The sequence below is a fragment of the Numida meleagris genome, chromosome 19 (assembly GCF_002078875.1).
Source record: "Numida meleagris isolate 19003 breed g44 Domestic line chromosome 19, NumMel1.0, whole genome shotgun sequence".
Lineage (NCBI taxonomy): Eukaryota > Metazoa > Chordata > Aves > Galliformes > Numididae > Numida > Numida meleagris.
In genome coordinates, this window is record NC_034427.1 from 5,186,042 (window position 1) to 5,212,261 (window position 26,220).

General features: G+C 56.0%; 2 protein-coding genes and 1 long non-coding RNA gene across 6 annotated transcripts in view; 1 reads left to right on the forward strand and 2 right to left on the reverse strand.

Moving 5' to 3' along the window:
- LOC110408092 overlaps nt 1-17,904 on the forward strand; it is a 34,375-nt gene extending 16,471 nt beyond the window's left edge. Inside the window, exons 2-3 of the long non-coding RNA XR_002444154.1 lie at nt 10,489-10,676; nt 14,892-17,904. This is a non-coding gene — a long non-coding RNA (uncharacterized LOC110408092). The remainder of the gene's footprint in view (nt 1-10,488; nt 10,677-14,891) is intronic.
- Nucleotides 1-18,218, reverse strand: part of HNF4A (hepatocyte nuclear factor 4 alpha) — a 30,063-nt gene extending 11,845 nt beyond the window's left edge. The window contains exons 1-2 of one of the 3 annotated variants that reach the window (XM_021416504.1): nt 17,990-18,218; nt 1,111-1,288 (exon numbers count right to left, since the gene is read on the reverse strand). In XM_021416504.1, the coding sequence (XP_021272179.1) occupies nt 1,111-1,288; nt 17,990-18,038 (227 nt within the window). In that variant the 5' untranslated portion in view covers nt 18,039-18,218. Of the gene's footprint in view, nt 1-1,110; nt 1,289-4,581; nt 4,880-17,989 lie in introns of those variants that run through there. The other 2 variants (XM_021416505.1, XM_021416506.1) reach the window with 2 other exon arrangements.
- On the reverse strand, nt 19,352-25,191 carry R3HDML (R3H domain containing like). Of its 2 annotated transcripts, XM_021417074.1 has the most exons (6): nt 23,433-25,190; nt 22,522-22,822; nt 21,367-21,485; nt 21,118-21,250; nt 20,117-20,232; nt 19,786-20,041 (listed from the first exon to the last, which is right to left on the reverse strand). In XM_021417074.1, the coding sequence occupies exons 2-6, from the start codon at nt 22,780-22,782 to the stop codon at nt 19,909-19,911; spliced, it is 762 nt and encodes a 253-aa protein (XP_021272749.1). In that variant the 5' UTR covers nt 22,783-22,822; nt 23,433-25,190; the 3' UTR covers nt 19,786-19,908. The 2 variants fall into 2 exon arrangements, with proteins under 2 accessions (XP_021272748.1, XP_021272749.1); XM_021417073.1 differs by lacking the exon at nt 20,117-20,232 and having other exon boundaries at nt 19,352-20,041; nt 23,433-25,191.

The window sequence follows — 26,220 nt, forward strand, 5'->3', positions numbered from 1 at the left end:
GGGAAGGGAAGGGAAGGGAAGGGAAGGGAAGGGAAGGGAAGGGAAGGGAGAAGAGGGGCAGAAGTGGGCTGAAGTCCCCACATCTCTCCAAGGCAGTGTTGGCTCTGGGAGGTTCCTGCTGACCTCTGGATGGCATCGCTGGCACACAAACAGCTCTGAGCTGCCTGTGCTTCAGAGAGGAGATGGCAAGCACCCAGCTCCTTCCCTGCCCACTTGTATCACCACATCGATCGCAGATGACGGTGTGTTACACTGATCTGCTGTATGCAGCATAAGCCTGGTAGCCATTTGCAGCATGAATTTCACTTGCAAATACGCTCTAATTTGCTGCTGATTGATCAAGCTTGCAAAGACAAAGGCATATAGATCTGCAAAAGGGCTCCCAGCCATGCAGATTTCTGTAGCTCTGAAAAGGCTTGTGTGTAGCACCCTTTTGAGAGACCCAAGCTAAGACTTGCCCAAATGGATGCCAGAAAGCAGCTCTTAAAGCACTGTCATAAAAGGTCTGTGTCAGGAGAACTGGGCACCCTGGCTTTATTCCACTGGAGCTGTGGGGAGGGGGTTCCCTGGGCACACAGCCTAAACAGCCCCGGGTTGCAAGCAACCATATGCTTCACGTGCACTGCTAAGTCTGGAGCTTCTATCGCTCAGATTTTTAGAGTGATCTTGCTGCTCACACTCACCAAGTGGCTGTCAGGAGTGGGTCACACAAAAAGCCAGAGTGATTCTGACACTCTGAGCTGCGGATTCCTTGATTTCCACTGCAAACCTCTCATTCTCAGCTGCTCAGAGCAGCAAGCAGCATGTCACAGTCGCTGGCAGAGCCGAGGGCCTTGTGCTAGCAGCACAAGGTACAGTGTGTGAGTGGCACGAGCAATGTGCTTGTCCCATCCAGTCACACAGGGACACGCAGAGATGGGCACACTGCATTACCAACGTGTTGCAAGAGAAGTGTCAGAGCAAGAGCTGTTCCGTGCCTCTGGCCCTTCCCAGCCAGGGGATGAGGTCAGAGAAGACAGTGAAGGATACAGAGAGGATGAAGGGCCATGCTGCAGCACTCAGCTTTGCTGCACAGCTGCTGGGAGCTGTTTTGTCCCCCTCTGTCCTTACCTGCAGGAGTACATGTGGTTCTTCCTCACACTCCTCCTGAAGAAGCCTTTGCAGCCATCGCAGCTGGAAGCTCCGTAGTGCTTCCCCGTGGCACGGTCCCCACAGATGGCACACAGTGCACTCACCCCGATGCTGCTGGAGCTATTGAGGTTGGCTGCTTCTGATGGAGATGTGTCTGCTTGGGAAAGGACACAGCAAGAACACAGTGAGACAGACAGCTAACATCTCCTAACTCCTTTTCCAGTGATTTTCCGAAGAACCAGGCAGCTGCAGCAGTTCATAAGAAGTGGTGGGTGCTCTGGGTGTCCTAAGTCATTGCATCTTGAATGTGCTAACGCTGCTGGTGTGCCAGGGCGAGCAGCAGCTCTTCCCAAAGGCATGACTCCAGCAATGCCTTCAGGCTACACAGAAACCCATTTGCAGCTGTCACAAAGCACAGCCAAAATTCCTGGGGGATTTGCAGATGCTTTGGGCCTCTGCAGCATGGCCAGAGAACGAGTTGGTGCAGTTAGAGCTGAGGTTTTACAGCTCGGGGTGAGCTGCTGGTTTGTTAGCAAGGTGTTGGTGTTACAGCCCTGAAAGGGGCTTCAAGTGAAGGAGGCTTTCGGTGCACAACAATTGCAAATGGCTTCAGCTGGAAAACTCGTGGGCAAATACTAACTGTGCAAGAAAGGACTGATCGAGCCAACCCAGAAAGGGAAAAGGGAAACTGTAATGTGGAGGAGGCTGTATGCTGGGTATCTTCCAGAGTATGGGACATGAGATGCACCCTGCAGTCCTTACAAGCTGTAAGGGAACTGGCATGTGTCGTGTGTTTTTGAGAGGGTGGGGAATTGCAGCAGCCTCTGTAGGAGAGAACACCTGAAAGGTTCAAAACCATACAAGCCCTACACTAACACCCCTCCAGCAAGCCAAACAAACCTCAAGGCTGAAGGGATCAGCTCGTTATTCAGTTGATCTAATTGTCCCCTCCCAAGCACATTTTCTTATATCAGCATGGGCCTCAGTGGAAATCCCATTTGCAAATGATACCTAGGATCTACAAAGCCACAGAAACCTTCTGAGACTTTAATACCTGAGCACATCTATCCCAGCAGCCCCCTCAAAGTCCAGTAGTGGAGATCAGCAGGCCAGCAGAGTCTCAGAGCATGACAGAGCCACTAAGAGGACCTTTCAGGCACTGCTCATGACCCAGCCTGCATCCCACAGCACAGAGGTGGGCATTGCACAACCAACGGAGCTCCCAGAGAACGTTCACCTTGCACTTCTGAGGGCCTGGCAGTCGCTTTGAGGGGTGAGCACTGACCTCCCCAGGGCTATGGGGAACAGCTCTGTGCTCCTCATCTCCCCTCTCACCTTCTCCCTGCCCACAGCCCCCTGGCTTTGTCAGAGACACAGTTAATGCTTACTCAGGAGGGCCACAGCTGCTCACACCTGGCACCCACCAGAGAGGGGCTGCAAAGGGCCCGGTGCTCAGAAAGGGTTGGTCCCAGGATGGGGGGCTGCCTTTGCTGGCTGGGGCCTGTGTGTTGGAGAGGGCTAAGGTAATATATCAGGTGTAGGGCTTCAACTTCAGCTTTTGTTTAGGAAGGAATGGGTTGTAGTGGGCTCTGCAGCAGGAGGTACTCAGCCTCCTCATGCTGTCCCTTGGTGCAGGTGTGTGGGTACAGGTGACCTGGAATGCATGCTGTGATCCCCGCAATGAGCTCATGCAGGGCATCTCCCCCGGCTCTGGCAGCAGCTTTCCTTTCCCTGCCTGCATTCTTTCTAATTCCTCATGTCCCTCCTCAATTGCTCTCCTGAGTCACAGTTTGCTCTCTCTGGGCCTGGCACACCCTGCTGTACCGCAGGGCTGAGGAGCTGTGTTCCTGTGCCAGCTCAGGAAGCTCCTTCCTCTGCTCCTCAGCACCGGGCTGTGTGTCCTTCACTCCTGCAGGGCACAGCGAGCCGCTTGCCTCCCAGATCCTTCCCCTGAGTGCATCCCGAGGGTTCAGCTGGATGACGCTTGTTCCAGGAAGAAAGTTAGGTTTTCAGTTCCATCTAGACATAGCACTTTGCAACAGAGAGGAAAACAGAGCCAATCCACCTCCAGTCACAGTGCTCATCTGTCTGTGTGACATAAATCCCTCCTAGTAGCGTGTGTATCATGCTGCAAACAGGTGAAGAAGAAATTGGCACCATTACCAAAGAAATCACACCTGGTCTAAGAGCTGACCAAAAATGGAATTATTTCTTAATGGATAACTTTCCAGTTAAGCTTATTTCTATAATGCCAGAAACGTGGACTCCTGGCTGCTGTGGTGAAGTGAGTTTAATGGCCATTCATTTGGAGTTATAGTTAATTTGTGTGGGACCTGCCCCCCACCAGGCACTGGGCACAGGCAGAGCAGAGCCAGTGCCCCATAACCCAGCTGGCTCATCTGCCCGTAGGCTGCAGGATGCAGCGCTGTGCCTGAGCTCGTCCTGTAAGAACCCCCAGACCTTGTGGAGCCCAGCTCACAGCCTCCGTGCAGGGCAGCTCCCCTGGCTTCTCCCTGCTGGGAGCAGAGCTGTGCCTCATCCCAATGTCCTGCTGCTCGCTGGTGGGGCTAAGGGGTGGCTTTGGGGTGGGTAGGGCCAGCCCTGGGCAGGGGGATGTGCAGCTTCAGCTCCGTGGGGAGCGGAGTTGCATCGTGGGGAAAGCTGTACTGCTTGCACAGCCCAGCGGGAAAGGGGTGACATGGAGAGGGGGGGAAAAAGGGCCTGGGGGTCACTTTCTGCAGCGTGCTCAGTTTAGTCATTAACCACATATTTAGAGAGACTTTAGGGGGACTTGGAGAGGAATCTTCTGTTATCACTGGGCATTTGATCAAGCGGAATCCTTGGTCCCCAAACGAGTGGGCCACTACTGCAAATCCTGTGGGTTCAGTGTGATCCCACCTTGCTGAGGGGGCCCATCTCCCTCCCCCCAGGGCTGCTGGCTCCCTTCCAGCCGGGGCCAGTCCCTGGCCCCGCAGCTCTGCAGACCCCGTGCTTCCCCCCGCATGGCAGCACCACGGGGCCACAGCTTCAGAGCAGCCCTGCCTGGGGCAGCCCTTGGGTGGCATTTTGGGATGATTGCACCCTGGCCAGGCTCTAAGAAGCTTTCTGCTTTTGGGAAGATCTAGCTACAGCTAGCTAGCTACAGGGACAGGGCTGGCTTTCTGGTGAGCCATAGGCAGTGTTTAATTGGCACTTTTTGGTTCTTTTTTTCCTTTCTGTGGGAGCCTGGGAGTGGTGAGACCCCTCTGCCCTCAGCTCAGGCTGAGGACTGCTGAGGACCACGACTCCCATCCCTGAGGCGCCAGGGCATCGCTGTGCCACCTCGCTTTCCCTCTGGAGGCAGCAGGACCCCCGCCGTGCCCCCAGCCCTCCCCAAGCCATTCAGTGACCACCCTGGGGACGCGTCCCCCTGCAGCCCGGCTCGTCCCATCGCCGCCGGAGCGGACTTACCGCTGCCCATGGCCAGCACCTGCATGTTCTCAAACTCCAGGGTGGTGTACGCCGGGTCCAGCGCCGCGCTATAATCGGCCATCTCCATGTCTATCAGGGCTTTGGAAAGGCGCATTATCATGGGCAAACACGGGCCAGATCGCGCCGATTCCCTTGTCCGAGGCTATTGGCCCTACTGCCTCTCTCTGCCTTCGCTGCGTCCCCTATCTGTTGTCTTTTATTTCAAATATTTCTCTGAAAGGATTTGCTGAGCCTCAAGGCCTATACTCCTCAGAGGGGTGGAGGCAGGGGGTTAATCTTTAATCATCTCACCCACTGCTAACGCTGCATGGCTGTTGGCTTTTTTTTTTTTTTTTTTTGGTGGAGCAGCAGTGATTCTTGTTGACTGTTTATGATTGCATCTCGAGGAGCTGTGCTGATCCCAGCTCCCAGGAACACGCGGGGAGAAGCACTGGCTGCTCAGGGAACACCTTTGTGGGGCTGTTGACCTTGGTGCTGGGCTGCGCCTGCGGTGGGAAGGCACAAAAATCCCTGCCTGGGGAACAAGGCTGTGCCCCACTCCTGTCTCTGCGTTCCCCTTTTTGCTTTCACTCCCCGATCCCTCCTTCTCTCGCTCCCTCCCTCCCAAAGCATTTCCCTTCCTCTCCCTTTCCCTCCCAGGGAAGGTCAGCACCCACATTGCGATTTACACGTTGCTATGCAAAGTAACAACGTAGGACTCATTTTACTTCCCTATAAACCCAGTTTTACAGGGGCTGAATGCCCTATAAACGGGTCCCGCTCCTGAGCTGTGCCCAAACAACCTTAGGGGTGAGGGTTTGTCTGAGTACCAGGCACGCAATGGAGGGGACAGTGAGGGGACGAGCGGGGCTGGCGGGCTGTGCTGGGCACGGCCAGGCTGCATTGTCCTGGCAATGGGCTGCTCGCTGCTGAGCACACCCCAGCCTGGCTTTGGCCTCTTAAAAGTTTCATTGGGTGTTTTATGGCGCAGCAGGGCTTGACTCCTGCAGCATGATTTTTCCTTCTATTAATTCAGCCCAGCAGAGCTCTCTGCTGCATCACGCCTGCTGGCATCACTGGGGCCTCGTGTCAGAACCCCACCGAGCAGCAGCAAGCAGCCGGGCTCCTGCTGCCCTCCTGCCTGCCCAGGAGTTCTCTGGGCCCTCTGCTTTGCAGGGCTGACAAGTTTCAGTGCAATTTGCACCACATGACAATGCAAGATTTAATTGATTACCCAATGGCGTCGGCTGGATGGCACGGGAAAACAAGCAATTAATGATTCAGCATCAGCTCCCTCTGCATTGAAAACATCCCCTTGATTTCACAATCGGCACCAGGTGACCGAGTCCACGCGCTGCCAGTTTGGGCTCCAAACTTGCTTGTGTTTGTGCCTCCCAGAGCACCAGCACAGCCCTGGCTCCCCGAGCCCTCCTAGCCACAGTATGGCCCCGAGGTCCCTGGCCCCGCAGCGGTACGTGCTGTTGGTGCAATGACTTGCTGCTCACGTTTAGGAGTGCTGGGGATTGTTCAAGCAGCCCTTGCCTCCCAAAAGCATCACGTACCACTTCCAAAGAGCGCTTTTACCTTAAGGCTACACATCTGCAGGAACAAAGCAGAGAGCAAGGGAAAGCTCCTGATTTCTTATTTGGGGCTGGCAGTAGGTGATCCTTTTCTGCAGGGAAAATAGCCCCTCTGTGTTCACGTGGTCAGTGGTTCTTCCTTTTGGAAGCAACAACCCTGAGCCAAAAATCATTGTAATGATGTGCAGCAGAGCGGAGGTGGTGAGGCAGAGCACAGCCCCGCGGTGGCCTCATCCCAGGGACCTCCGTCCCAGCCCTGCTCAGGCCACAGTGATCCCTTTGATTAGATAAATGCTACAGACACTTGGTCAAATATGTGCAGGATTTGCCACAGTGTCTAGTAAAATACCATAAAAGCATGGCCCGTTTTTCTCCGTTCAGCAAAACAACCCTTTTGCTTCAATAGCCTGCTGACAAAATAAGGCCATTTGCTCCTAGGGCGGGAAGGATTAAGAGGGACAGGAACAGAAGACGGAAAGTCACTGTGTGCAGGAGGGGCAGATAAGGAGCGGGGAAGTTTGGGGAGCATTAGGTGGCTCACGAGGCTGGGACACAGAGCTTTCCATCTGTGGGTTTGTGTGGGCTGTCATTTTCTTGCTACTGGTGCCCCATCACAAAACCCCTGTCTCAGCTCCAGGGTGAAGGACGCCGTGCACTTCCTTTGCCCTGGGGATGGGCTCATGGCACAGGGACCCTGCCTGGAAACTGGGCTGCTGGGAGCCCTCGTCCCACATCCCCGCACGGTGGCTTCTGGGGACAGCTTGCCAATGTCACCGCACCCTATAGTAGTTAATAGGACCACGATGTGCCGCAGCTGCTTTAGGATGGAGGCATTTTCTGTGCCCTCCAGCTATGCCAGGAGATGGCTGCAGAGGAGCCATTACAGCCCCAGGGCGTGCAGCCTTCTGTGCTAAGTGATGAGTTGATTTTTATCAGCTGAGCAATAAATTCTTCTGTCTTTTTCCACTACAGCACCTCATGACACTAATTCCACTTTATATCTTTGGCAAATTAATCCAAAGCAAAAGGGAATTCCCTGAAAATAAGATCTGTGCTTATCAGTAAACGAGAATCAGGAATAGATTATTTAATAGAGTGTTTATGGTACGGATACCATTGGGTGCCATGCTCGCTAGACGCTGGTCTCAGGTGGGTGAGCCTCTCACAGGGCTCCTCCACAACGGAGTGCTATGGGACGATTCAGGCTGGAAGGGACCTCAGGAGTCTCTACGCAACCTCCCGCACCATGCGGGGCCTGCTGAGAGCAGCAGGGGCTGCCCAGGGCTTTGTCTCATTGGATCTCGAGCATCCCTAGCACAGGAAAGCTACGAACAAGGCCCGGGCTTTGCAGCCCACCGCCATTCCGCCAAGCAAGCGGGTGGGGAAGCACGAAGCCAAGGAACCAGACAAGGAACAACAGTCCCAGGGGAACGTCACCGGCACAGTCATCTCCACAAATGCAAAGGTCCCTTCTGCTTTTTTTTTTTTTTTTTTTTTTAAACTCCCCTTTGAAATTTCAAATTCCAGTTTGTGGACAAAGTCCTGCCTATCTGAGAATATAGATCTCCGACCACTGACCAAACTCCACTCCAAGCAGTCCCGAGGGCTGCGTTTCCCCTTGCCCACGCGTGTCTCCGCTCTGCCAGGATCGCTCCACCACATCTGCACCAGAGCAGCGCGCTCCGACGTGCTGAACGTGGATTTTGTGCCTCGCAGCCCTGACTTCAGCAGCTTCCTTCCTGAAGGCGGAATGGGAACGGCCATCTGCAGCAACCAGGTAGGAGCCTTATCGCCTGCAATCCGTTTGGGCAGCCATAGAAAATGAGAAGGTGAAACAAGGGCTTCCATTGTGCTTATACCAGCAATTTTAGCTCATCATTTAAATTAGGGAAGGGAAAGGTAGGCAGCTTCAGAAGGAGGACGCTCTCGGAGGCAGAACTGCTCCATATGGTTAACTGATAACCCCGGTTTGCCTCGTCCCTCTCATCTTTTCCGATTCTCCTGATTAAGCTCAACTTATTCTCATGCTAATCATTTCTTGACCTGTTTATTCTGCATTAAAAAATTAACAGAGAGCAGTTTACTGCATGACTTGTTCACACAGAAATGGCACAGATTAGCGGGCCGGCTGTAACCCCGTGCAGGACTTTTGGATCCAGCACCCATGCGCACACCTCGCGGATGAGGGTTTTTCCTGTTTTTAAAGAACAGCTTTTTCTAAAGTCAATATGAATCCCCCTGCCTTCGTGCCTTAAGTATATTTGCTCTGTGGCTATTTCCAAATGGGAAAGATAAAGCCAAGGGCTCGTGTTTTGTCAGACTTTCTGTAAACAGGGCTACTTAGGCCACGCTGCCAAACCCCCTTTGCCTTCTGCCTCGGAGCGGTGTGACTCATGGAGCAGCGTTGTCGGTGTGTTCGTAAGCAGCTCCGCGGGGCGTGCAGGGGCTGCAGGCGCTTTATCTCCCTGCCCTATGGCACATGACTCTTGGTGTTTTCTTTTCCCCAGCGCTGAAGCTGCGGTGGCTGTGGGATGGATGCTGATTGGAGATCAGCACCGCTCTGGAGGATGGAGACGGATGGAGACGACCTCAGGACATTCCTCACCAGTGCCGAAATTTGTGGAAGCGCCCAAACCAACCAGAACAACCCAGGCCATTAAATCACTGGGGGCTGGGGGTTGGAACTTGATGATCCTTGAGGTCCCTTCCAACCCAAGCTGTGCTATGATCCTATGATCACCGCACGGTGAATCAAGGCCATTTTTGGACATGTGGAATAAACACCCCAAAGGAGGCAGATGGCTCCGCTCGAAATCCTCTCCCAAAGCGACATGCACTCGCTCCAGCTGAAGCTGGGATGGATGTTGGAGCTGGAGGCCATTAACGGAGCTGAAATAAATAGCTGCTGTGAACATGGGGACTGACAAATCGTTTCGGCATACACTGCTTCAGCAATAACACTGTGCGTGCCTTTCATCCCGGGATCAGAAAGGGGTTTATTGTGCTGACTAACAAAGGTCTGAACTTGAGGAAGTAATTGCTGTTACTCCTGGGAGCTGTTGTTCTGCAAGGACAGTGGAAACAAAGAAAGTCTGAGCTGTTCTCAGGATGGCAGCTGTGCTCAGAAACGTCGGAGCATTTGCCTAGCTGGTTTGTATTTGCAGTCACTCTGGCTACATTGCAGCCCTCGAGAACAGCGTCGGTGTGCTGGGAGCCACAAGTGCGTGCTTGTGACTCTGAAAATCTGGCTGCTGTGTTTTTATGCAAAATCGCACCGTGAGAACAAGCAAGGAAGAGGAACCATTACATTCACCCTGTTCCATCACACCGCAGTCTGCAGCTCGGCCCAAGTCACAGCTTCCACCTCCAATCCCTGCTGCCCTGCCTGAAGCCCTATCATCTCTCAGCATTGCACTGAATCCCAAATGGGACTGAATGGAAGCCCAGAAGCTTTCCCGCAAGGCTGCTGCCTATCTGGGAAGAAGTCAGGAAAAGCTCCAGAGCGGAGCTGCCATGTGATGTTCCAGATTCACTGTGTGTCAGCAGATGCTCAGCTCAAATCTGCCAGTTTCAGCCCCAATCTGTAGGGGAACAGAAGGCGTGGGGAAGAAGCAGCAGTGCTGGAGAGCACGCTTGCTGCCAGGTTTCCCGCAGGGCTCTGTGCTCTGCCATGGCCCTCTGTTTCATTGACTTGATACCTGATGTTCTTTATACACGTGTAACAGCCTGGGGTCGTTCCAGCTGGTGGAGAAATAGGCTGAGGAGAACAGCCAAAATCAACAAAGGTTACACAACAAGTTTTACCTTTTTTTTTTCTTTTTCTTTCTCTTTTTTTTTTTCTTTTTGAATTTTTTAAATCTTTTTGCAAAGGTGAATTTCATAGGTGCCTGCTGGTGACCTCCAGGCACCGCTGGGGCTCGCAGGATTGGCCTTCGTTAGCTCATGGAATTAGGGCAAACAGCTGCAGAGCTGCTCCGGGTCTGACGGGAGAGCTCAGGCAGCAGCTGGGCAGTGCAGGGGAGCTCTGACCCCATGTCCTCAGAGGACAGGCAGTCCCAGCTCAGAGCTGCTCAGGGTGAGAAGCATCGTGCTGAACCCGATGGAGCTGGGTGCCCGAGCTGCCCTCCTTCTAGGGGAACATGTCGGGAAAGGGCCAGGTGTGTCTGAAGGGAGGCAGCGCTGGGAAGGGTGAGGGCTGCCAGAGCTGGGAGCAGTGGTCGGATCTGAGTTAGAAGAGGTATAGGTGGTGGTGAGTTAAAATTTGAGAGCTTCTAGTTTCTGGAGTCAAAAGGAAACAACTTGGTGCAAAACGCTTCTTTCTCTACAGGAGCGTGACTGAATAACCTGGATTGTCCCCAATGTCCTCAGACTTCTGACAGAACAACGGCCAGAGGAGCAAACAGGAGCAGCCACCAGCAGGAGCTCACTGGTGGCACCTGCAGCCCATGGACACCACAGCAGTCACCTTCCCAACGCTCCTGCTTACTGCCGCGGAAATAAAAGCCAGCACACAAGGTATGGCCGTGTCTGAACGCTCAATGTGCAAGTTGTGTCGCATAGGGGGCAGCCAAGGGAGGGGATTGCTCATCTCAGCAGTCCCCAATGCCACAAGGCCGGGGCACGGCAGCACCCACTGCTAACGAGCAGCACGGCAAACTGCTAATTCCGCTTTAAGTATTCGACCTATGTCTCCAAGAGAGAATAACGTTATTATTTGTCCCTTAACACTCCTGCATGGCCCGGTGCCATTGGCCTCTTCAGCCATAAAGAAATTAAAATATATTATGACCATAAACGACATCATTTGAGGAAATAAACCATTTCTAGTAAACGTATCACGGGATGCCAAAGCCATAAGCTTTTCTAAATCAACCACCAGCTGATGCAGGCTGCAGGTACGTGCCGGGAGCAGCTCCCACTGCGTGCCTCCCCCAGCACACGGAGCCCATCCCATGGCACGGTGGCTTGGGACACGCAGCCGCCGCGAGCGCAAACCCTGCTTGCGAGGAATTGCCCAAATAGCAGCACCCCAGAATAAGCTGCAGGCGGCCTGCTCGCCACCTCTGCTCTCCCCCCACTCCACAGCACCGATGTCCCCCTGGATGGTGGGGCACAAAGCACAGGGCCGGCGTGCGGGTACCTGGTGTTGCCCGGAGCAGGTGGCATCTGCTGCCATTCATCTTCCAGCGCTCAGCTCCGCGGGCAGAGCTAAAGAGTCTCGGCCTCGTGCAGGGCCGTGCGGCTGGCGAGCCCCCGGCGGGCTGCGGGGCGAGAGCCATGCCCGAGAGGGAGCTGGTGTGGGATCGGCTAATCCCTTAATGCTGGTCACAATGAGATTTGATGGGGAGCGGGAGTTTGTGCCGCAGAGCTGCAGGTTTTAAAGGGTTCTGGCCGCTGCCCGCAGGGGAATTATAAGGTGGCTCTGGGTCTGTGCTCCGCTCCTGGAGCCCACAGCAATGCTCGGGGCTTCCTGGGCCACCTTGCTGAGGTGCCCTCGCCCCGGGCTCTGGCCTGCAGCCGTGTTTCTGTGTGCAGGAGTGCCTGATCCTGCGTGCAGCTTTGGAGGCTGGATTGAAAATGTGCCTGGGCGCGTTTAACAGCAGGAGCGGGTCTGGCTCTGTGGGGAGAGGCTGGGAGCTTTCACTTTAAAATGTTTCTATATAAATACCCATAACCCGATATCCTTGAGAAACAACCTCTGTGTCAGCTCCCAGCCGCGCGGGCACGGCGCTCCATGGGGAGGTGCGGAGGCAGAGCGGGCTGGAGGGTGGGGGCTGCACATGGGGTGCCCCCATCTCTGGCAGCCTTCAGCTCTGTGCTTGCAGGGCACCGAATCCTAAGATTCAAACTGCCCCCGTGTCAGCACTGCAGGAGCTCTGCTGCCCTGTGCTGCCCCAGTCCTCACCCAAAGAACTGGGACCTGGAAAGCTCTCGGGGCTGAGGTTTGGTGAGAAGCTGTGCAGATTGGTTCACCCAGCTCCCCTTGATGGGGAATCTAGGATTGCGTGTCCCAGTCAACCTGAGCTTTCAGCTGCCGTGATCCCTGCTTGTGCCTTGCACCGTGGCTGAGCAAAAAGGGATTTCCCAACTGCCAAATGACATGAAAACCCAAACCCTAAGCCCATTCAGTGCCATCTCAAAGGTACAAGTCCAGAGGGCCAAATCCTTACTAGATTGTCCCTGTCCCACATCTGCGAGTCTCTACTCTCATCCTGGGTTGCCTGGGGCTCTTCTGAGTTCATTGGGATCGCACACAGCTGCCAGGAGCTGCCCAGAGGCTCCTGGTGAGCTGTGGACTGGGAATGACACTTTGGTTCAAACAGAAGGTGCTGTCTGGAGGCAGGAGGCGGATTCAGTTTGGCTTTGAGGTTTCAGGAGTGCACTCGATAGGAGATGCGGGGCTGGGAGGGGCGGCCGGAGCCCCTGCAGGGGAGCAGCGAGGTTGGATATTTGGATAAATTTATTTTCAGAAAGAGTGGTGATGCAGTGGCACAGGCTGCCCAGGGTGGTAGAGGAGTCACCATCCCTGGAGGACTGTGGGCATGTGGCACTGATGGATGTGGGTTAGAGGGGATGGTGGGGTGGGTTGGGGTTGGACTTGGGGATCTTAGGGGTCTTTCCAACCTCTGTGATTCTGTGACCCCAGCCCAGCAGGCACCCTGCCCCACGGTGATGGACATGGGCCCGGAGCAGCCACACACGCTGCCTGGAGGCAGGGCCGGGGCTGAACTGCAGGTAACCCCGTGACACCTCCCTTCACCCATCTGTTTCCACACCACTGTTCAACGCCTGGAACAGGGACACACCCGAGTACACAGAGGTTTCTCCCAGATGGTGGCAGTCACCAGCACACACCCGCGGCAGCGCCCGCCTCGGCTTCCACCAGGATGTCCTTGTGTGGCAAAGCCACCGCCTCCTCCGCCCCACCACCCCCTGAGCTCGGCTGGGCCGTGGGTTCTTCATGGGGCACCGAGGTTCTGCCGTGCGGCAGGATTCCGAGCATCCCATCGGAGCAGACAAGGGAGGGAGACGGCCAAGCGTGGCACGCGGAGCTGAGCCCCGCAGGCTCCGTTACGGGCGCTGGGCCATAAATGCGGCGCGGTGGCTGTTGTTGTATGTGTCGGCAAACATGTTGAGTGGGCTCGACTATTGATTCTGACCACATAAAAAGAGCGTTGTGCCACTTGTTCAGGTTTGCGCAGGTTTTACAGCTCTTGTTCTGAGAAGTGCCCATGTGTTTGGTTTTGCTCCTTCCTTCAGGGCTATCTGTTGACATTGGCTCTCTTAAGCAGAGCGTTGGGCCATGCCAGGAAGTTGAGTGTACAGCTCTCCCCGCGTTTCCCACTTTCCCAGAGGTTATCACCTATAAAATCTTGCACACGCCCATGGCTGGGACAGCTTTGCTGTGCAGAGCCAGGTGAAAGCTACCCCTTGGTCCTGTGCTGGGGGGTTTGGGCACCCACGCTCGGTGCCGGGTGCTGAGCCACCCAGCCTGCAGAGGAGTTTGGGGATATATGTGGTCAAAGCTGTGAGGAAGGAGCTGGGAGACCTGCGCACTGCCCAGCTGGGAGGGAATGAGCAAGGTGAGGGGAGAGACCTTGCAGGGCTGTGATGACAACTGGTGTGAAAAGAGGCTTGGATGCCCGGAGGAGGTGTCGGAGCTCCCGAAGCATTGTCCTGGATATGTCCTATGCATGGTGACCTGTGCTGTCACGTGTTCCCCACCTCCACTCCTCATCCCACGGGAGATGCCAGCACTGGCTGTGCCCATGCTGTGTGCTGGGAGCTCCAAGGACCCATGGCCATCGTCCCCACCCACCCTGGCACAGGGGCTCCTGGTCCCACGGGATGCAGCCAGAGTCCCTCTAGTGGCTGCAGCATTTTGGGATGGGAACTCTGGTCTGGCCACGCAGACCCACAGCTTTTTGGAGGTTTCACTCCTCAGCTGGTGCCTTTCCACAGACACAGCTCTGCAGGAAGCTGCTTCTCGTGAAGCTTTGGAGCATCTTCTCAAGCACATCATTATTTTTTCAGGCTTGCTTTCCCTGAGGGGATTTCCTGGGTGATTTCTGTTGACACTCAGGCTGAAGCTTGGACATGAGCCATTCCTGGGAGTAATTGCTCCTGGGACCTGGCTGAGATCAGGAGCTTGGAGGGAATGTGGTGTGTGGTGCCTCTGCCTGGTGCCGGTGAGCTGAGCCATCAGATCTGGCTTCACGATACAGCCACTGCCTTGAAGTTTCCCTTCTATGCAAATCCTGCAACATTTGTTATTTCCACAAATACTTCTGCCAGGAAACTTGTTTGCTTGAATATTTGAGGAAAGCAAACAGTGAAGGAGCCCAAACACAGTTGTCGATGGCTTTTTTTTTGCAGCGTTTTGCCATGTTCTAACCCTGACACTTCCAGATGCTCCCTCTTTCCCTCCACAAACCCTTGTCTCTGCCCTATGAATTACCCCAGTGCTTCTGGCCCTGCTCCTGCTGCAAATATCGCTGTACAGCCGTGCTTCTGTTCTCCTTGCCACACATAGAAAATACTGTCATGTTCTCAAGCAAAGCTGAGGGCAAGGTGTGCTGCTGCCCAGGAGCAGAGGAAGTGGCACTGCTCGGTGCACTGGGAGCATCCCCAGCTCTGCCGTGCCCAAAGAAACCTCCACCAAGCTCCAGCAAACAGCTCTCTGGATCCAACCAAGGCAGCCCACTGATGATCCCTTTTGCTCCCTACCAGTTCTCGTTGCTGGATGCTGCGAGATCCTGCTTGGCTGCTTCTGATCCCTGTAAATGCCGACCCCCAGCACTGACATTACGGTCACCGCAAGCCAAAAGTGGTCCCAGCGCCCCCCAGACCCTGCAGCCCTCATGCAATGGACAAGAATTAAACAGAGGTATTAAGAAGTAGCTGACGTGAATTCAAGGGGGAAAATGCTCAGTTTGGGTCATATCTAATGGAAGCTTATAAAAAATGAAATTCATTTTGCAATGAAAAGTAGTTACTTCACGTGGAAAAGCAAAAATATTTAGAAATTCTGCCTGCTTTTATGCTCTTCAGCTGAAACTATTCACCACATCTGACCGAAATGCCTGAGCAGCTCTGACGTCTCGCATTTTTCAGCTGGTTTCCAAAGCTGCTTTGCTGAGCTCGACCCGATTATGCGCTGCTGCCTGCTGAAACCACCAGGGCAGGGCATCCCTGGCGCTGGGAGCTGCTCCCAAAGTGCGGAGCGGTGCTGGCTGCGCTAGGGTTCAGGGCAATTGCCCTGGTATCCTCATCGGGAGGATAAAAGCAGAGAGAAGGGTGGCTGCATCCTGAGCATCCCCACACCCCTCTCTCCGTCCTGCAGCCCCTGGCGGGTGCTGGTGAGGATGCTGAACATGCCCCAGCCCCGCCAGCCCTTCCTCCCCCTCTATTTGGATAACTTTTTCACCCGTTCAGTTTATGAGGACTCCCCTCCTTCTGCCAACAGTCTGAGTCTCCTCTTGCTGCAGCCTGGGAGGCCTGTCTTTCTCTTTTATTATTATTTTTCTGTCTCCCCCTCTTGAGGCCCCAGCTCGGCAGCCCAGCCCCGGGACAGACGTGCGAGCTGTGTCTGCACGGAGCACGCCTTTGTTTGCGCACCAAAACAGATGGGGAGAGGGTGCAGGTGGGATGTGCAGCGTTCCTTCCCAAGCCGCCACAGCGCCCGGCTCACCCCATGGCTGTCCCTCAGTCTGATCCCCAGCAGAATTCACATTGGCATTGTGTGCCTGCCCGTGTTTGAGATCACCAGTGTGCCAGGGCTGGCATACAGCTGCTCATCCAGAGCCAGAAGCAAACGGATGACACCACTTAATTAAAAGTGATCCAACAGCTTGTTCAGCTCCCTTAGGATCAGCAGTCTGCAGGGGCCGTTGCTTGCTGCAGCGTCGTGGATGGCTCTGTACCACAGGGCAGGTGACACTTCAGTTTGGGGACACCCGGACCCTGCCACTTCACACAGTGCTGCCACATCCCACGGCTGTGACATCCATGTCCCTTGTGCCTCCCCTTCTGCTGAAATGAGCATCAGCATCCCATTCTGCTGTGACCCCAGGGGCAGAGCCCCTGCATCTCCCACAGGCACCCAGCCTTCATTTCACTCACTCACAGCCTTCGTCGCGTGTCACCTCGCACATTGCCAAAGCAGCACCAGCTGGACACATCATCACCAGCTGCACCAACCAGACAGAAAGCTGAGCATTTTTCTGAGCCTGCTTTTATGTGACAGCTCCCAGCCTGCTGCTGGCTCCTGTAGGACGACAGCAGCCCCAGAGGTCCTGCATGCCGAGAACTTATAAATAAATGAGCAACATGGTAAAATTGAGCAAACCAAAGGGCTTCACAACTGTTACATTTCTCCTGTTCCCTGTAGCTCTCCACACCATGCTCAGCCCAGTTCAACCCAGGGATGCTATTGCATATCCTGTGCAATTCCTACGCATTTCCATTGCAGTGGGCCATGGATCACTGAAGTGTTGAACAGTGATGTGCCACCATGGAGCTGTGTGTTGAAATGGGAGAATTTTGAGCCCAAAAGCAAAGCAATCTGGAGAGACCTGAAGTCCAGGGGCAATGAAACATGGGCCCCCCACTGCATGGGCTCCAGCATGGGGCTGAGCTAGGGCTGTCCCTGAAGCAAGGACATCCCCAGTCTTCGCTTTGGAGATGCAAGGAGTGTGGCTAAGCATCCTTGGGCTGGAACCAGAGGCACCAGCACCTGAAACACAGCCATGAGCAAAGCATGGGGAGGTGACCTGGGAGAACTGCCAGGCCCCTTGAGGCTGCTTCTGCAGCACACGCTGGTGGGGCTGTGTGCTTGGGACGGGCATAGAGCAAGGAAGAAGAGGAGCAGAATGCCAAAGTAGAGCAAGGAGAGGCAAGGTGGTGTGATGGAGTGGCATAGAGATGTGATGGAAAGCTGTGGGGATGTGGTAGAGAGCCACAAGGAAGTGCTAAGAGAGCCACAGGGATGCGATAATAGAATCCTGGAGATGCGATAGAGAGCACTGTAAGTATGAGACCTCATCTCTTGGGTCCTCGCCCTGCACACTGGGGTCTGGGATTCCCAGGCCACACAGGACTGTACCAGCCCTGGCCCCTCACCTCCCAGAGAAGCTGCAGCACAGGCGCTTTTGAACCCAGGGGGTAACAGCAGGGTGATGACAACCTTGGCAGGGGGTTCTGTCCCCTAGTGTCCACGTGCATTTGTTGGCAGTTGGCATCCGGCCCAGCAAGCAAGAGCAGCAGCCTGGGGCTGCCCTGGCACCCGGGGCAGAGCGTGCTGCCTGGTGCCTTGCACCACAGAGCCTCAAGGCTGCCATTTGCTCAGGCACTAAAATCCCTGCTTGGAGCCCTGCTCAGCATCACCCCATCCCTTCCCCTTGCACCGGCCAGCAGCACTGGTGGGCAACATCCCTGCTCCCACAGCCAGGGCACACTGCAGAACACGCAGTCTTTGCCTCCAGGCTAGCTTTGTGACCTGGGGCAGCACACCTGCAGACTGCAGGACTTGTGCTGAGAACCCACTCCTTATCCGGGGCAAGCAGCCCCTCTGCAAGCAAGTCAGCCTCTCTCCGCTCCCTCCAGCACCTTCCTTCTTCAAGCCAAGCAGAGCGAAAGAGAAAAAATACATCTCTCTATCCATACATACACGCAAGAAAAAAAGGACCCTTTTTCTGCCTCCGTCTCACACTTTGCACGTGGCGGAGCCGTGGGCGGCGGGGCAGTGGGGCCGGGTGCCGCTGTCCCCTGGCAGCCCCGCTCCCCCAGCAGCCGGGCGGCAGCGCGGGCGGTGGGATCGCTGTACTCACCATATGGAGCCTCCATCTTAGCGCTTAGCTGGGTGCTTACATTGACCATGTCTCGCCGGCTACCGCTATGGGGACTTGGGGTGAAAAGCAGAGGAAGTGTAGGAATTAAAAAAAAAAAAAAAATTAAAATAAATAAATAAAAATGTATTTCTAAGGAACTAGGTGAAGGCAGGAGAGTGCGCGGAGAGGCAGGGCGAGAAAACCTGCCTCTCTTGTTATCTTATTGATTCGCTTAATCAGGGCTAATGTGGGTGGAGATGTTAAATAGTAACCAAGCTCTTATGGAAACCAATCTGCAAGGTGCTGTTGCTGTAGCTATAGTAACTGCTGCCAAGCTAGAAACTCAAACATGGCTTTTACTGTACTCTTTCGGGGCTCCTGCTTGCAGCCGGTGCCAAGGCTGGGGCAGCGGAGGCTGGGGTTTGCCACGGGGAGGACGGGATGAGCTTTGGCATTGCTGTGCCTGGGCACTGCGGGGTTTGTGGGCACTGAATGCAATGGAGAAGAAAGGCAGGCAGGGGTGAAAACACGTGGCCCCAGGCTGGGGATGAGCTGAGCTGGGCTGGGGCAGGCTGGGGCAGAGCCCAGCCAAGTGACGGGGCTCAGGGCTTGTCCTCTCAGTGAAAAACCGGGGAGGTACTTGCGGATGGGGAGCAATGAGATGCAGGGTGGTACCCAGAGCACGGGGCTGGCATGGGGCATTTGCAGCTCCCTCCCCATCTCCACTCCATGAATCCTCCCCCTCTGTTTCTGATGGTGCTTGCATGATAATCTGCTTGTGCTCAGGGAGCAGCGGGGCAAGCTGGCTGCATTTGTGGGGTTTGTGAGGGGACCTGCAATGGTCCCCAGTGACCCATGGACATCCGTGCTCCCTGCTGGACCGCACCACCAGGAGGGTGCCTGAGGACCTCCTGCTCACCAGGTGTGTAGATGCAGACCCCAGATTGGGGCAGAGCCCTGCAGAGAGCTTTGGGGGGCTTTCGTGGGAGCATGCTGCTTGGTGTCTTTCCTCCTGAGATGCACACTACAGGAGCAGGACTCTCTGAGCTCACCAGAGTGCCTACCCTGAGCTATCTCTGCCAGTCTGGGAACATTGCTCTGCCCCCACAGCAGCCCAGGCTGTGTCTGAGCCCTGTTGTTTCCTCCAGGCCAGGCTGAAGCCCTTCACAGCAGTGTGGGAAAGGCAAGTCTGGAAGAAATCCAAGGCACTGGCAGATGGGGATAGCTGGTGGCACCTCAGAGGACCCTGCCTGCCCCATCTCTTGCCAGCCCCAGCACTGTGGGCAGGGCACAGTCCTGAGCCATAACGCCGTGGCTTTTTAGCACCAGTGTCCCTGCAGTGCCCGGTGTCCCAGCATTGCTGGCTTCTCCCACACGATGGAGCAAAGCGCTCAGCATCTCGCACGCTCACAGCCCTGCTGAGGGCTCCTGCACCCTTCTGCTATTTGGGGTTACCCCAGAACACAGCACGTGGCTCCACGTTACAAGGGCTTAGCAAGGAAGGACAGACATGAGCACTTGGGTCTCCAGAGTGCTTTATTGGGTGGGGGGGCACATCTGGGGGGGGCACATGCAGAGGTGGCACACTGAGTTCCAGTCGCTCGTCCCAAAGGGACAGTTTGGTCACTGCACAGCTCCCACTCAGCCCTGCGCAGCAGGGCCCCACCAGCCCCATGTGCCCCCAGCACCCCCAGTGCTCCCCAGGTGTGAAGCAACTGGAGATGGTAGCGGTCCCAGGGGGTGTCCAAAAAGAGCCCCCAGAGTGGCAGCACTGGGGCCAAAGCAGGCTCTGCGTCCTGCCTAAAGCCTAAAGCAGCACGGGGAGGGCCGGGGGACAAAAGCGTCGTGGTGCCATAAATAATCCTGCTGCCCCCGTCCCCATGGGGTGTAGTGAGGGGACGTGGAGCGCTGCCGCTGCCCTAAAACCAGCTCACTTGGTTGGATTTGAGTCCTGTGAAGCACATGTTGTTGGAGCAGACTCCTCCGTAGGTGGGCGGGCAGGCTGAGCACGGCCTCCCTATCTTGTACGGCGCTTCCCCGATCCAATTGCCCCTGGGAAGAGAGGAGAGGAGAAGGAGCATCACCCTGGGCAGCACCAAGCCGGGCCGGCCGCCCGCGCCCACTTACTTGATGGCGTAGTTGCAGACAAGCAGGACGGCCCGGCGCCACGTGCTGCTCCAAACCTGCACGTTGCTGCAGGCCTGCAGCGCGCAGCCCAGCCTGTTGGAGGAGGCCCACACCATCTGCGTGGGACACGGCGTGGTCAGCCCCGCTGGGTCCGGGGGGCAAACTCCACCAGGCCCAGGGGGTGAACCAGGCCCAAGCTGCCGGGGTGCGGTGCCATGCCCACCCCTGCGCTGCTCGAACACCCACTTCTCAGTGTCCCTGTTCTGTGGCCTCAGTATGCCATGATGAGCTGCCTGAGTTAAAGGAGCAGCCGAGTCCGGGTCATGTCTCCCGCTCACCCTAACGCATCCCCAGAGCTGTCCCTGCAGCGCTGCCAGCTGGGATGCAGGGACGTGAAACCCCTCCCGAGGAGACCCAAAGGAGGAGGGCCCCTCCTAAAGCCGCTGGAGGCTGAGTTTCTTGCTATAAACATGCATTTTGCCCATTTGTGGCCCAGACAGCCCCGGGCACAGCTGTGCTCCAGACACTCGTGCAAACACCAGAGGGGTCGGCCCGAGGCAGGGGGGCAGGGAGAGGCTTCCAGCTCTGGCTGGAGGTGCCGTGGGATGAAGGGGGGCATTCATGGAGCCGGGCAGCGCTAAAAAGCCACTGTGTCACGCAGGAGATGATTCATGGCCGGCCAAGGCGCGAAGGGGCTGTTTGGTTTTTTTCTCTTCACAGCCTCTGAGGTGTTAGTGGGATAATGAGGAGAAAAGGAGGGAAAAATGCTCTTGGACCGAACTGCAGGGATCGATGCAGAGGGAAGCAAGATCTGCTCCCTGAGGAGGAATGCGTGTCCAGGGAGTGGAGTGGCAGCCCCACGTGCCGTGAGGTCCCCTGAGGTGCATTTGCCCTGGGGAGCCCCATCCTCTGCCAGAGGACTGCAGTGCTGCTGCCCACCCACCCTAAATAGGGACCCAGACCCCCCCGCTTAGTGGGGAGCCAGGGGCCGGGGCTCTTACCTGGGTGTAGTGGCTGCAGACAGAGCCGCTGCACTTGGAGGGACAGCGGGGGTTGCACTCGCGGGGGTGCGGGAAGGAGTAGTGCTGCTGCTCGTGGTGCCACGACCTCACCATGTCCACCACGGAGCGGTACCTGCCACGGGAAGGCTGTGGTGTCAGTGGGCATCCCGCCCCAGGAACACTGCGCCCGAGGCTAGAGGCTGAGCGTGGGGCTGCATGGTGGGACCCAGCTCCCCAGCCCACCCTTACCTGCCCGAGTGGATGGAGAGGTTCTGCCCCACATACTTCATCAGCTGGGGGGGGCCGTGGTCCCACACGCACCGTGCAGCCCATGCCTCCGCCGCCCTGGCCAGCCGCTCATCCCACACCTGGCGGGGGAAAGGGGAAGGGCAGGGGGGATTTGGGCTGTTGGGGGGAGGCAAGAGGAGAAACCCGCTCCTTGTGTTCAGAGGGGCACCGAGGCGCTGCTCCTCTTCTGGGACAGCTGCTTCCTTCATGCATTATTTAAAGCTTCCTCACCCATCCTGAAGTACGTGGGGAATGAGCCACAGCCATGCCCGGAGAGTTATTTGGCAGGCAGGCATTTAGGATGCCCTGGGTGTCTGCCACAGAGCTTGCAGGAAGGAAGGCTGCTCTGTGGCTGCTGGTTGTTGTTTTGTTGTTGTTTTTTTTTTTTTTTTTTTTTAATGAGATACCTACAAGGAGAGATTCCCAGGACAGTGTCCCCATGTTCATATCTCCCAAAGGGTCTGGATGGGGAGCTGTGGGCAGCAGATCCCTCAGGCACACAGGGGTTTTGCCCCAACAGCGCAGTGGGGAGACCAGGGGGACAAGCTGACAGTGGAGGTGTCCGTTCCTGGGGTGGGATGCTGGTGACACTGTCACTGGGTTGCATGTGTCCCTGGACCAGCAGCTGTCCTGGCTCCACAGGATGGAGGCACCCGAAGCACATCCTGGAGGCATGGAAGCTCCAGGAGATCTCAGGAATTCCTGGCCCCTCATGGCCCATGCTGGAGGAAGGGTGGGCACGGTGGGGTGCTCCGGGCTGCTTGAAGCTGATCCAGTCTCACCCAGGTGCCTGAGGGCACTGCAGTGATGCCAGCAGCTCTGCTCTCTGCTGCAGGGCCTCCCAGGACACCTGCAGGCACGAGTGGGGCCGACAGCTCCCTGCACTGCTGGGACAGTGGGAAAACCCCACTTCCAGCCCTGGGGCAGGGAGGTAAGGGACCCACATCTGCCCCAGCTTTAGCATGAGATGCAGCGGTCGCACCCAGCATCCACTCCCACCTCTCTCCTGGGGGAAAGCTCTGGGCATGCAGCGCTCTGCCCCACAGCTGGGATGCATAATATCCCCAGGACGGGCACTGAGCCACAATACAACGTGCACGGACGATGCACACTCACCATGTACTCCATGTTGGCAGCGGGGGGGGACACCTGCGCCCGCACCTGGTTGTGGTAGTCCAGGATGGCACTCATGTCGCGGGGGGACAGGTACCGGCGGCGGCGGCTCCGCGGCATCCCTGCACCTGGAGCTGGACCCATCCTTGTGCTGCTAGGAGGGGACAGGAGCTCGGTGGCATTGGGCAGCACCAAGGAGCTGGACTCGTGGGCCAGCCAGCAGAGCACGCTGGTGAAGCAGAGGTGCAAGTGCAGCAGCGGCATTGCAGCGTGGATCTCCTGTCCCTGCTCCCGGAGTGCGGTGCTGGAAGAGAAAACATGACCTGCACTACTTAGCTTTGCATCGCTCGTGCAAATCCCATTGTCCCAAATAAGAGGGAACTCATAGAATTGTAGAATATTCCAAATTGGAAGGGACCCATAAGGATCATCAAGTCCAACTCCTATTGTTTCCTTTGTCCTTTCCAAAAGAAGTGTTTTAAATGAAGCTCTGATAACCTGCAGCTCCCGCTCGCTTGGTGCAGTAACACTGCGAGCAGGAGGGAGACGTCTGCGGAATTCCTTCTCTTGTTTCTTTTAAGAGAAATCAGTGCAGGATCTGCCCCAGTTTTCAGCCATCCCACCTACCTGCAGCACGGGGCTCCGGAGGGGCACGCTGGGAGCCTGCCCCGTCCCCCCCAACATTCGGATGGTGAGAAAATCCCCAGCACAAAACGGAAAGCGCAGATATATAAAAAAAACACCCAGCAAGTTTTAAAACAGCGATAAATCCTATTAAGACCTTCTCTTGGGGGGAAGAAAAATAAACCACCAGAGCAGCAGGATAGCAACAACAACAAAAAAGGGGAAACGCTGGAATCTGCTCGTCCTTCAGCCATCGCATCCCCACGCGCTCCCGCTCTCACCCCACGTACCTGGAGCACGGAGCCGAGCGCAGCCGAGCCCGGCACCAATCTTTGCAAACAACCTGCGCCGGACACGTGTGCGAGAGATTTAACCCCGCCGAGGCGGGCAGCCCGTGGCAGCGTGACGCAGAAGCTGCATCCTAACTCGTCCCCCCGGGAATGTGCTGAGGTTTGGGGAGAGCTCTGCCGGGCGGTTTATAGCCGGCTCTCGGTGCACGCCTCTTGCACACGCAGCCGCTGCTGAGCCCCACGCGCTGCTGGAGAGAGAAGCCAGCAGAGCAATGCTTGGTGCACAGGCAGGCAGGAAAGCTGCTTGCTTCAGTGGTGGTTGTTGTTTGTTGCTCTTTTTAAAATAAGATATCTACAAGGAAATGTTCCCTGGGATGTGTCCCCCTGCTCATATCCCCCATTGGGTGTGGATGGGGAGCTGTGGACAGGAAACCCTTCAGGCACAGAGGGGTTTTTCCCCAGCAGAGGGGGGGACCAGGGGGACCCTGGTGTTGTGCACGCTGGTGACAGATGTGTGCCTTCCTGGGGTGAGATGCTGGTGACCCTGTCACTGGGGCGCACGTGTCCCCGCTGGCCGCTGTCCTGCACAGCCCATCCTGCAGCAGCAGGTGTGTTTTCCCATAGCATCCCTAGCATTGCTCCCAAAGGCTGGCGGAGTGATTGCTGGTTGCCAATGTGACTCCTCACCCCACTGCTATATGGGAGCGACCCTGGGGCTGCTGCAGTCCCTGCCAGCACTGAGACCACTGTGTGCCGGGGGAAGATGCAGCTCAGGCAGAAGAAAAGGATGAGAAAAAGATGCATCTGGGACCATAGTTCGGTGGCTGCTGTGCTTGTTCACAGCAACACTGGATCCCTGCAACGGGGGATGCTCTAAGCCTTCCCAACACAGGTGCACACCTGCCGAGAATCACAGTGGTAGAGCAGCAAGCCAAGAAGCCTGGCACAGGCTGAGCATCCCCAGCAAACCACACTGCAACCCAAGGGACATGGGAGCTCGAGGAGCACCACACCCACACGTGGAGTGGGAATAGCAGAGGTGTGCGTACCAGTGCAGCCTCTCCCTGCTCTAGGGCTCTACTGGAATATTCCCCTGTGCACATTTTTGCCCGTGCTCAAGCTTTTGTGGAATTCGCTCTCCTGTAGAGCAGCTCTTGAGGGTAGTGGGAGATATGTGCTGGAGGTGTGTTCCAACCTGCATCCTGTGGAGCCAGCCTCCACATCTGACATGGCAGCCAGCCTAGGAAGGGCATCACAGCTGCTTCACGCAGAGGCTTTCTCAGTGATTTATTACTTCACAGAAGACAGAGCCTTGCATAGTGAATGCTCATCCAGTGCCATGGGCTGCAAAGCTGTGCATTTGAGGAAACAGCTCTTGTTTCTCTGATTTGATGTGCATTGATTTGATGGCCTGGGGAGGTGGACCTGCTGCACTCCTGCTGCCGTGCAGGAGCAGAGCCGCTAGCAGCCCTGCTTGGGGACAACGGGGGGTTTGCCCTGGGTGCAGAGAGAAAGTGCTGCTTAATCAGCACTCTGCGAGACAATCCGAATTCCAGGAACTGGAGGGGTTTGTGTCCCTGCCAGGCGTAATATCCTGCAGCCCAGACTGGCCTGGCTGCCAAAGCACACGGCATCTGCAGAGAGCAGTGTGCGGGGAGCCAAGAAGCACACGCATTCAGCTGGAGGCAGCAGCAGCGCCGGCAAACTCATTTTAATGTGCACCGAGGGAAAGAAAAGAGATAAATCACTGGGTTCACAGTCTCGGCAAGGATGTGCACCAGTGCTTTTAGGGCTGATGCACATAGCAGGGTTCCTCAGGCACGTCCATGTGTCCCAGTCTGTGGCTCATAGAGTCCTCCAGCTGCCACATGCAGAGGTGGCAGCTGGGACATCCCCACGCAGGATGGAGTGGGGTGAGTCTGGGGCTGAGACCTGCCTGGCACCCCTGGGCTCAGACGAGAGCAATGCAGGGAATAAGTTCTGCTCTTCACCAAGTGCAGCAAAGCAAGGCTGCCCTGGTGCCAACCCTGGCAGGGCAGGAAGGAGAATTTTGACAGCTTCTTGCATTTCCAGAGTCACGCAGCGGTCAAACACATCAGGAGCCTGCTTCCTCCTCCTGGATCACGGAAGGGAGTTGTCTTGCTGACTTAGAGGTCAGAAGATTTGATCTCCATCTTTTACACTATAACAAAACCCAAGCCGACCTCTCACACTTTTATTTGTGAACTTTTGAAGGGAACACACAGCTAAATTGTCACCTAAGCATTTTCTTCAGGACCGACGTTTTTAAAATGACTCCTCCAAAGCATCCCTACTGTCGTTTCATCTGGCAGGGAGATGTCGGCATCCTGGTACTGCCCAGACCATGCTCATCAGCAACTCCAGGCTCCGGTGAAGCTGAGATTTCACACCAAATCGGTCAGCGTGCCCCTCACCCAAGACTGAGATAGATCCCAAAGCCTGAGGACTTCAGAGCTGTCCTTATGGTTAATTAGGAGCATCTCCTTTGAACTGGGCTGAGCCCTGAAGGAGGGGTGCAGAAGGCAACATTCGCAGGGGTGAATTCCCAGCTGCCCTTCATGGCCAAAACACAGGCACATCAGATTGGGATGGGCTTCCACTTGGCAGATGTGGGGATGGCTGTTGACGTAGTCTACCTAGACTTCAGCAAAGTTTTTGGCACTGTCTCCAACAGCATTCTCCATGGGAAGTTGGCAGCCTGTGGCTTGCACAGGTACATTCTTTGCTGAGTAAAAAAACTGGCTGGAGGGATGGGCCCAGAGTGGTG

Excerpts from the sequence above, each read along its gene's own strand:
- R3HDML (XM_021417073.1), bottom strand. The coding sequence starts at position 22,782 with ATGCCGCTGCTGCACTTGCACCTCTGCTTCACCAGCGTGCTCTGCTGG. Across the intron at positions 21,251-21,366 it reads CTCTCCATCCACTCGGGCAG|GTACCGCTCCGTGGTGGACA; the intron begins GTAAGGGTGGGC and ends TTCCCGTGGCAG. Across the intron at positions 20,042-21,117 it reads TCTGCAGCCACTACACCCAG|GGGCAATTGGATCGGGGAAG; the intron begins GTAAGAGCCCCG and ends CTCTCTTCCCAG.